Genomic DNA, 11,590 nt, shown 5'->3' with positions numbered 1-11,590 from the left:
TTTCTTCCAAGTTGCATTTTCAGTGTAACTTTTGTGCATGAAGTGAAGCAGTATGTAACTATGTGAACATTCCCTAACAGAACAAGAAACAGCTAGTAGTCTTAAAGAGTCACCTGCTACCCAATCCAGTAAGTATATTGCTTATATTGCTTATGCAAGTAGAAAAAAGTAAATGCTTTTATAGGAGGTATGTTTACAGACCACAACTTTTTTTCTGCCTTTTATGTAGTGGTACTAGAAAGGAAAGCCCCAACTATCTTCTTTCACATTTTTGTTCATTTCCAGACATTTGAAAAGAAAATGCAAATTGTTTATAAAATCGTTTTTCTTGTTTATTTTAAATGAAGCTGGTACAGACAATGTCCATTCAAAACCCATGTCCCAGGCCAAAAGGTACAAACAAGAGTGTCAAAGTAACACCAGTTGCCTGCTGTGAACATTCTTGCATGAATACCTGCGTGTACTAATTGCTATATGAAGTTAAAATGCTTCTGGGCTCTTCTGGCAAGATTTAAGAATCATTAGGGTTTTCAATTCTATGTCTTCAGCAAAGCCATCTCTGGAGCAAGGTACAGATGACAACGGTTCTAGATTTTTTCGTTTCCAACTCTGGTCTTCTTCGTCGGGCCATCAGCACAATTTAAGTAAAATAGCTCTGAGTTACGGATACATGATTTCTCCACAGTTTAGTTCTGAAAAACTTCATCTCGCACTGAAAGTTATAGTCCAGGAGTGAAACAGTCACACATCAAAACTTCAGGGCAGATATGGAAGTCATTAAGAACACTCGCCCACCTGGCAGATCTTACAACCTTCGTGCCTGAAATGCACGAACTTAGTGAACATACAAATGCATGTGTGTATATGTATTTCTAAAGGGGAGGGCGGAAGGGAAAAGGAGAGCAGGGCTGCAGCTGGATCACAGAAGTTCAGCACAATGAAAACAGAAACAATAGTGTATAATGAGCACGAGAATTTAAAATACCAGACGCTCGAAAATAAACTCCCAGAGATGGGGTGCCAGTTTCAATTCAGTGTTGAACACCACATTACAAAAGAACTATTATTTAAAAATAAAAAAGGATTAAGGGGAAATAAAACAAACAGAAGGATCTAAACTGTTGAGTGACCCCCCGTCTGTTCCTGATAAACTTCAATCACATCTTCCTCCTCCATCCCCAGCTGTTAGAACAGAGAAAAAAAAAACAGCACAATTGTTACAAATCTGGTGCACCGAATTCAGAGCAGGTCCTAGAAAAGCTATCTGATGCTTTGTTCTTCTGCCTCATCATTTTTCAAAGGACAAAGAGGTGAAAAATTTTTCACTTAATACCTCACTAGCCAACACTCATGCTCTTAAATATTTTTTCTTCCATCATAGACATTTCAGCACATCTTCTCAGTCAAAGCAATAATCTTATCTGTGAAGTCCAAATTCACTTGTGAAGCAGCACACATCAGCTTGAAAAACACTAGCTTTACTTTCCTCTAAACTTCTTCTTGGGCAATGGATGCACAGGAATGTAACTACCAACACTGTGAATGCATCCGCTGTATAGCCGCATGGATTATATACTGCATGCTGCTAAGCACGATACAGCTAAGACCTACAGCTTGCAACTCAAAGCCTGTTCACAGCTGTTGTCTCAAACAAAGTAACTTGTTCATTGTGGAATTCAAGAAGTTTGATTTTTTTTCAGAAGGTCATCATTATAACTCAGTATTTCAGTATTTCTTCCTGTTCCTTTCTTCGTAACAATTGGTGAAAGTCACCAGATAGCAAAAGTAATCTGTTTGCTGTTTATTTACACTTTTCATCTAATAAATGTGAACAAAATACATGTTTACTTCAAATTCAAGCTGAAGATCTAGAACAACAACTGATCAGTTCCCTCAGACTTTTTTCCACTATATGCGAAGGTCCAATTAGTCTTTTTTCTGACCTATGTACCAACCTTATTGAATACTTCAGTCATACAAGTATAATCAGACTACAATTAGTCAGAGATGTATTGACAGATGGGCTACATTTAAAGAATCAAATCAGGTTAATATAGCAGAACAGATAAACTAACACATTTTGTAATTATTTTCTCCTCTGAATGCTGTATGCAACACTCTCTGAAAAGAAACTCACCTCCTTGGGGGTATGATTATCAGTAATCCTCTGACCCTCGAAGAGAAACCTGAGTGAGTTCATTGGAACACCCTTAAAAAAAAAAAAAGCACAAAAAAACCTCAACCAAGATGCACACATTGACAAGAAACACATTTTTAATAAAAACAGTGCACATATAAGTTAAAAAGGAAAGCATAGGTTCTTGTTACACAGAGAGCTCAGCTATCCTGCTGCTCCCATGTAAACTACCAAGTGTCTCAAGGAGAGCAATAGTGCTGAACTGCATCATTCTTCCAAAGTTACAGTAAAGTTCTTCGGGATCAAGAACTGGGAAATTTTCTTAGCATCTCCCCTCCCCAACTCCTCTAAAGTACCAACTATGCACTCCCAAGGCATTACAGGAGGGTGCAGCCTTCTTCTAAACCATTTATCAGCCTTTTTAAAGACTACCATAACATACAGAATATGTGTACTTCACAAACTCCTACACTTGCTTCCACAATCTTATAACACTGCAATAAAGAATGGTATCCTCTACAGATACAAGCTCTGCAAAAGCCCTACACTGTGAAGGAGAGTGAGCAGAGAAAGGAGCACCCCAAGAGCAAATAAAATAAGATCACAGTACATCTAGTGCACAGCATTCCTATGTTAAAGCTTAATACCACACTTCACCTTTGCAGCTAAGACAAACACCTAACCTTTTCCTCTTCTTTCATATCCATTATCAGCAAAGTAAGTGCAAGTGAAATATGACCAGTTTAGTGCATCATTTACATCTCAGAAATGTTGCTTACTTGACACCAAAACCAATGTTGACTATAAATGAAGGAATTGGGACTCTCTAGAAATCAGCCAGGAGAAAGATGTAGTTCTGCCTACCAAAACATGTATTTCTTGGAAAAAAAATCTGCACACACACATTTCTAACAGTGAATATGACTAACTGCATGAATGAATGCCAGGATCTGCTTTTTAGTTTTCTGATGAATCCCAATTTTAGTCACTTTTTAGTTTGGGTTGCAAGGATATCTGTCATTTAACCTTTTATCTCCTTCTCTAGTAGGATAGCAGGCCATATAGCAACATTACTGTACAAAGGCACAGAAAATCTAATGTGTCATAGTATGAAAGAGGTATTTCTACAGAACTTACCGTACTTTGATGCAAATCAAACTTAGCACTAAAATAAAAAGTTGGGTTTTTTTTTTTTGTTTTTTTTTTTTAATATTTTTATCTACTGAATTGAACTTCAGTGCAATTGCTCAAGAAAAGGCCACATAAGGCATCTGTCCCCAAAGCTAGGAGTGAAGTAGACCAGGGCCGCTAAGAATAGCATCACTGAATCCACAGTATCTGCCATAGAACCTGTAAGTGAACACGTATTTCCTGTCCTGGAACAGCAGTCACTATTTACCTGTATCAAGCATTGATACTGCGTATTTCTTTAGGTTAGGGTATAATAGCTCATGCAAATGTATTATCATACTTATGACAGTAACAACATATAAGGCTGCCCTCATCCCAAGCTGCAGTATTCTATTTCAAGGAAATTTCAAAAGGATCCAGAAGATTTTACAGTAATTTCAAATGTAAACCTGGACATTTTAAAAGATTACTTCTACACCTTCTGAACAGCCACTGTACATTCAGTGTCATGGTTTCACAAACCTGTCTTTGACAGTATGATTCTTTGAGTTTCTTGAGGTGTGTTGTCATTTTCACCTTGAAGTGAATTTCACTGCTGTCCTATGAATAGAAAAGAAAAAAATATTAATTCAGCAACTGCTTACTTTCTCTATGCTCATTTTAAAAGATTCATTAAAAAAGTCTTACAAAAAAAGTAGCACAGAACACTATTTAATTTTCACTGGGCATAATTTAGTGACTGCTAAACCATCTTAGAGGTTCATGTTATGCACTTACATTCATCACTTTCGCAGGAAGCCCTGCTTTGAAACAGATGGCACAATACAGCCTTCAGCTCGCCACGGACATTTTTGGATTTAGAAGTATTAAATACCATACTCAGCTCAGTCTGTACTCCATCTTTTACCAGCTGACATACTTACAAAATACAAACATACATATGCAGGGGACTTCTGCTCTAAGATTCCACGAGACAAGTTAAAGCTTGTATTTCAAAATATACGCAAAACCTTGTTCAAATAGAGCAATTATCTGGAGCTTAGGATACAGGCTAACTTGGCAACATAACATCAACCTAAAGCAAAGTCTCAGCTCTCAATATTCTGCAGTTCTTCCTACAAGCAATAAGGTACAAATCATTGCATTTGTCAAAATGGCTACAGATAAAGCAGACCACGAAATGTTCTGTGCAAACACACAGCTTTCGAGTGTGTTCTCATTATAGCTGATTAAACCAGCAAGACTTGAGTTTACACCAGCACCAGTTAAAATCATGTCTCTGGTAGACAGTAACTGTACTAATACTCCAACAAACAACAAGTTAAATCAAATGAACTAATGTGGAATTCTTCTCTTCTGGAAGAGTTTAGATATCTATTTAAACAATACAAATTCAGACTTACAATCCATCACCCATTACCAACAAGTCAATCAACAGAATCCTCTTCCTACTCTTAACCAGTAGGGTTGATCCCATGTTTGCCATATATGAACTCCAAAGACCCAAATGTAAGAGCATGCTAACACACCTTGCTGGCAATTGGTCAAAGACTCGCATTGAAGAACTTAGCACATCAGCTTCTCTCCCATTCATTACAATATTTTAAAAATTCACACCGTCTCCCAAATAGCCATTATGTAAAAACTCACCTGCCCAATGACTTTGAGTTTAATGTATTCCCCCTCTTTCTTATCTCCTAAGTCCTCAGCTGAAGGCTTTGCTTCCTGCAGGAAAAACATTTTAAAAAAAAATTATATTGAAGTCCAACACTTATTTTCACTAGACAATACAATGCCAGTTATACTCATCATAATAAATTCACACTTCTCAAGGTATCTTATTTCTTCCACCATACATGAAAATAGTAGCATACTACTACAGTACGCTACCTGTCTGCATGTGAGAAGTTAATGATGGAAGGAACAGCACGAAGAACATAAGAAGGACCATTGGGAAGCACTGGAGCAGGCTCCCTGGGGTGGTGGTTGAGTCACCATCCATGGATGTGTTTAAAAAGGTTTGGATGTGGTGCTCAGGGACGTGATTTAGTGGAGGGTTGTTAGATAGGGTAGCATTGCTGGGTTGCGGTTATACTTGATGACCTTGAGGTCTTTTCCAACCTGAGCAATTTTATGACTTAAATATAGATGACATATGAAAAAATACGGGAGATACACTTTCATACCAATAACTCAACAAGCAGATAGCAAAAAAAATCAAAGGAATTATACCAAGAGACTCAGATACTTAGAAAAAAAAAAAAAAAAAAAAAGAACATGAGCAAACAAATATTTATAACTCCCTACAAATGTAAAGGCAGTGAACTGCAAAAAACTTCCATTTTTTTGTTGTATCAACAGCAGTTACTATTTCAAAAGGACAGTAACCCACCTTTTCCTATGACTATAAAACAATATCAGTTAACAGCTTCCTTCTAGTATGTTTGTTATAAGACTAATTCTTAAAAACTAAAGTACTTCTAAGAACATCAGTGCTTTGGTATTTCTCCAGGATAAGAATCAAGTGTACAGGAAACTCCGAATCAACATTTCAAGCACTAAAACTCTTCAACTTAAGTGCAATGTTCTATAAAGCAAGAATCATGGACATCAAAGTTCTCATGTTAACTGCTGATAAATAAGATAAGCCAAAATGCAGGCAGTATTATAGACAGACAGTATAATACTGTCACTACACATTTGGACCAGGACTTTGGTTAAGTTCCATTACAACACAAGGGATCCCATACAGACACCATCACGGGTCTAGATGGTACTCAATCAAAAAGCCTTCCCAAGTAATCAGAAACATGGACATCCTGCTGATCGTGTTTCATCTTCCTTTTTCATTCCACTGCTTAGCACAGTAGATGAAATAAGCAGAATGTGTGCAGGTATCCGATACATGTGTTCCCAGTAATAAAGGTGATTTTCACCAAGTACATACAAATATTCTTTGTATGGCCGAACTTGAAATGCATAATACACCTACATATTAAGACCATCCAGACAGATCTCTATCTCCATATTAAAATAGTAGGTAAGCCTTTCTGAGCATCTCCCTCTCCCCCCCAGAGGTTAAACAAGCACATCTTTCCTACTTGTCCAGTGTGAGGTGTCCCTGCCTCTTAGAGGCCCCTAACAACCAAAACCATTCTGTGATAATAACTTGAAAAAGGGGAGCGGAGGCAGGAGAGGGAAGTCTGCAACTACCTCCCTTACGTGCACTACTCAGCCTGGAAAAAAGGAAGAGGAAGTGCTCTTTGTGTAAGTTTGAATACTGCCTCAAGCCTGATCCATTCCATTTTTGCAGCAGCAAAAGCCATAGACTCTACCTGGCCTGAGATGCAGCGGGGCCCAATCTAGACTATTGGGACTGATTTATCACCCTCAAATACCAAATAAAAAAAATAAACCCCAGGTCTTCCAGAAAATAGACATTCTCAAGACTCCAAGCAAGGCATTTTGGACATGGGAAAAGAGTCTTTACCAGTAACAGTCTCAGTGAGCAAGCTTCCCACCAAAGTTTTCCCTTTCTAACATATCTGAACTCTAATCTCATGGACTATCTGCAGGAATAAAAATATGCTGACTTCCACTCCTGACTGACAGAGGGAAAATGAGAACCAAAACCTGTTAACTTGCACAAGCAGCATTTTTATTGCCTACATGCAGGATCACTAGCCTCAAGGTAGCAAAATGTTTCAGATCTCTACAGATGCAAAATACGTAACAAATTTCTCCTGTATGTAGGAGAATTTAAGATATCTGGTCCTTTCAAAGGACATTTCAGATCAGGTATTGTCTTAGTTTACTTCTGCATATGAACTGAATTGCACAGCAGCACGTTAGTCCAGAAGGAGAAGTACTGGCACCTGTTCAAACACTTCAGTGCATTGTAACATTTACCTACTTAGCTCCTATAAACAAATCACCCTGTAAAAGGTATGACAAAGTATCATTACTACTGTAACAACACCTCTGTCCAATACAGCTGGAAAGCAAAGATTCCTAAATTACCTGTTCTCTATCCTCAGGGAAAGAAGACTCAAGTACTAAAATCTAATAGGGAGAGCTGCAAGCAGTAGGGAACGCAGAGGGAATCAGAGTCCTAAAACACCTCACTATTAAGATGATTGTTTAAAGCCCAAGCAATTTATTACCCACAAAAGTCAGTGCTGAGACAGAACTTTAGGAAAAGAGAAACAGGGTCAAACCTTTGTTGACAAGAATAATACTTTAAAAAAACAATGCAAAAGGTTTGAAATCAATGCAAGACCTTCCAAGCCTAAAACACCTCTCTTCATTTTGTCAGTGCTAACTACACACAAACAAAAGAATACCCCAATGCTCAGTTCTAACTTTCCATTAGATCTCTGAAGTTTTAAAGACTTTTTTCCACAGTCGAACCTATTTGGCTAAAACTAGGTCATAACATATTTAACACAGTCAAAAACATAGTCAAACCCTTTTCACCTAAAGAGCACGAGCTGAGGCCCCCAGTACTGTCTCACATTTATGTCAACACTGAATTCATGACCTTAAAGCACCCAAAGCTTCTTGCACTGAGTGTGCCAGGTATTTGCTGCTGTAGCTAACAGAACCACAAAACAAGCATTGTAAGCTTGTGTACTACAAACTTCCTCCTCCAGTTTTCTCTAGTGCTCAGCTTCACCGTCTAAACATACCCAGTCACTTCCAGCTTTTTTAAAACCAGAATTACAGAATGCATACAACTGCAATGCACTTCATTATCTAGCCAATGAACTCTGACATTTGCTGCAGGAGTGACAGAATGTATAAAACTGTGCTGCAGCATTCCACTCGTGGTCCGGGAAGAGACAAACACCTGTGTGCAACTATAGCAAAAACAACACAAGATTCTTCAGAGAAGGGAACCGTTCTTCTCTCCTATTCGGACCCACCAAGCAGCCCCTTTTTGCAGGTTGCCCTTCTTACAGTAACTTTCATGATAAAAAAGTACATCTGCCATTGGAAATAAAGTTGCTAAACCAAACATGCTTCTTGATTTATACTAAAAGGGTGGGCCAAAATTCTAACTACTGTCAAATGGCATCTATCCTCTTAATAACTTAATTCTAGGGCCACAGGGAAGACATTGCAAGCAACACCCAATTTGAGGCTGCAGCAATGGGACAGATCAATATGATGGGAAAGGCATTACCACAACAGTGTGATGATGGAAGGACCAGCACAGTAGAGAAGTGCTATAAAGGAGTAAAGAAGATTGCTCAGCCATATCAGAAGATTCCAGGTTCTCAGCAGAAAGCTCCACCAAGGAGGGATGTCCAGCAAGAGATCCTTCCCCAGTGGCAGTCAGCCCTTCATGGGGTCTAGCAGAGCTGCAGCCAGGCTTCTGCCCTCCTGGTCACACAGCTGAACTGCCTTCACCTGTGCACCCAGGGCTGACTGGGTCCTTTCCCCAGGTGCTCACAGTGGTTCAGGCTGTGATTCAACAGTCCCCATACAGAGGCAAATTATTCTAGTCGATATTATTTCAACTGATTACTTTGATAAACAAGGTTTATCTACAGCTCTGCCTCACTGCACATTGTATGCTTACTTAGGCAGCTGTTAAGCTCTTACTGCAGTCTCCCCAATACAGAGACAGATACATGACAACATTTTGCTTAGCTATTTCCAATAAATCAGTGTGGGCTGTTATTCTAAGACCAAAAAGGTAACCCCATACAGTAAATTTTACATATTTCAAGCAGTTCCAAACACGTATGTGCTTTAGCAGGACTGGGCTGGAGAAGGAATTACTTAATGAAAGCTGCTATGTGTTAAAACATGCCTTAATTCATAAACACAGAGCACTACGGAATGGGTCACGTGAATAACAGCCTACAAAATCTAGTTCAGAATTTGTGCTTTCTTTCTATGCAGCCACTTCCCTGCAGCTCCCTGCGCTGGAGACATGCCCTAATCAGTGCCAGCAACAGCTGCGCTCACAGAGAGAGGCAGGAGCATCCTCACCAACACAGCTGCACAGGGCTGAAAAGCAGCGGATGACCACCAGCACGTACAGCAATAATTTCTATTCACAACCCATAGAGGTTATTCTGCACAGCAGATAAAGCGTATCGAGTTTTGGATATCTGTAATTCCCTGGCTGGCACTGTTACTATTCTCGACTTCACAGCACTGCAAGAAACATTTGTAGATGCTAACGTCGATTTCTCAGAATTCAAACGATCCTGACAAAGTTAGAAAACACTGCCATATGAAAGTACTATAAACGACAAAGTCAAACAGAGCACAGATTGGAAATGGAACGCTGTCGTAGCTCCCAGGCAGCAGGTCACACAGCCCAACGCGACGGATGCGAGCAAAGGGCTGTGTGTGTGTGTGCCTGCCGAGCGAGCCAAGAACTTGCCGTACAAGGAACTATTGAAGTCCCCGGCTGACGGGTCAGAATTGACAACAACACCGCGTACCAGCGGAGGCAAAAAAGGGTCTGGGTGAAGGACCGGATGTTTCATACGTGCAAACAACGCCGAACCGGGCAAGTCAGAGTTCACCCCCGCCGCCCCCCCCCGTCCTCGTTCCTAAGGGAGCCCTCGGCAAGCTCGGCCCAGCCCGCTGCGGGGAGCAGCATCCCACCGCAACAACGGGCAGCGAAAGGAAACCAGCAGCTGCCGCGCGCCGCCCCCATCCCGAGCCGCCCCTTCCCCCTAACGCGAGGAGAGCGCCCCGAGCGGGGCGGGATGGGGGGATTCACCGTCAGCGGGGACGGAGCGGAGCAGGACGCGGAGTCCGACCGAGGCCGGAGCCGTTCCCCCCTCCCCCATCGCACTCCCCGACGGGACACCCCCGCCCCGCTCGGCCCCGCCGTCTGCAGGGGATGATGCCGGGGGGGTCGGGGGGGCGCGGAGGGAGCGGTTCCCGGCCGGCGGCGGGACCGCGGGGCTTCGTGGCGCCGCTCCCCCCGCGGCCGGGGCCGTCCGCGTACCTGGTCCGACATGGCTGGGCGCGGGGCGGGCGGCTGCTCGGCTGGGCCGCTGCGGGGCTCGGCTCCTTTCTCTGCCCGCAGCGCAAACACAGGCCGCGGCGCGGGCGGGATTTCCTGTGCGCCTGAGCTCACTTCCCGCCGCCGGCTCCTCCCCGCCCGAGCGGGGCTCGGCTCAGCTCTGCCCGCCCCGGCTCTGCCCGTTGGCACGAGGGGCCCGACGTGCCCCGCTGCTGGCACCACGCGTAGGGCCCGAGGAACGGAGCTCAGCCCGCGAGCGGGGCCGGCAGCGCAGTGCGACGGGCAGCGGGCAGGGCAGGGCGGCATGGCCGCTGGGGGCAGCGCGGCAGTGCGGTAACGATCCCAACCCCCAACCAGTCGGCTTCAAAACAACGCACGGTACCAACAACGGGACAGACCTCACCCCGTACGCCGTTGGTACTCACAGACAGACACAGCTGTAGCCATGTGCCGGTCTGGCTCTAGCATAAAGCCTGTGTGTAATTCTTAGCAACGTTTCCTACACAGTTTGCAGTTAAAGCGCACGCTCGCTCGAGCCAGAACTCAGCTGCCTTCCCCCATAGAGAACAAAGGCGCGGCTCTGACATGTGCACGGTCGCACAACACGCCGACTCGCCGCTCCGCCTCGTTAAGGAAGTCACAGCCCCGGGGCACGAGAAGCGTTAGCGCTGCGGAGCTGATCCGACCGACCCGTGAGAAAGGAACGCAAAGACCAAGCCCAGGCTTCTCTCCTTTAACTGCATAAACCCTATATCCCATATATTTGCAGTTAAACCACATTAATGCTGCTTTAAAGAAAAACGGAGCACACACACGTAAGGCTCTTATCAGAACACTCAAAGCCATCGCTGCTGCAACCACCTGGGAATTAAGCGAGGCTATTATGGGAAGTATTGCTCTTGCTCTGATTTTCTCCCTGCAACTAATCTCAGTCACTTGGAGTCCCCTCCATTAGCTCAGGTTGAGGTGCGGCTCTATTACGGATGCAGCTGAGCAGGGAAGGGCCGCAGCATTCCCTCACAATCAGTGGCCCATCTCCTCTGCATAACACCTCTTTCACCAACCAAACACAGGCTCTTGAACATCAAATACAGCCACTTGGCTCCTAACACAGGCTCTTGAACAGCCAGTTGGCTCCTAGCGCTGGCACAGCTGCTCGGGAGCAAAAAGGATGAACATAACACTCTAAGCTCCAGCCTGGGCTGTCAGCACTGAAACAGGGCTTTGAAAGTAGGTGTGTGAACCTGCCTGACCTTCTGCACTGAGCACTGCTTGTTCAGTGACGCCGTTAAATGCTCATTATAACACCAAAAACAAACAGCTCCCAC

At 43.1% G+C, this 11,590-nt stretch overlaps 1 protein-coding gene across 1 annotated transcript; it reads right to left on the bottom strand.

Annotated features, from left to right (window-relative positions):
- Nucleotides 1-310: 310 nt before the first annotated feature.
- SUMO1 (small ubiquitin like modifier 1) lies at nt 311-10,350 on the bottom strand. Its single transcript, XM_015868194.3, has 5 exons — nt 10,245-10,350; nt 4,919-4,993; nt 3,791-3,868; nt 2,138-2,209; nt 311-1,182 (listed from the first exon to the last, which is right to left on the bottom strand). The coding sequence occupies exons 1-5, from the start codon at nt 10,254-10,256 to the stop codon at nt 1,114-1,116; spliced, it is 306 nt and encodes a 101-aa protein (XP_015723680.1). The 5' UTR covers nt 10,257-10,350; the 3' UTR covers nt 311-1,113.
- Nucleotides 10,351-11,590: the final 1,240 nt, after the last annotated feature.

This window comes from Coturnix japonica, chromosome 7 (assembly GCF_054131305.1).
Source record: "Coturnix japonica strain WE chromosome 7, WE-NBRP24, whole genome shotgun sequence".
Classification (NCBI taxonomy): domain Eukaryota; kingdom Metazoa; phylum Chordata; class Aves; order Galliformes; family Phasianidae; genus Coturnix; species Coturnix japonica.
Note: the sequence above shows the minus strand (reverse complement) of the source record. Positions and strands in the feature narration are given on the sequence as shown.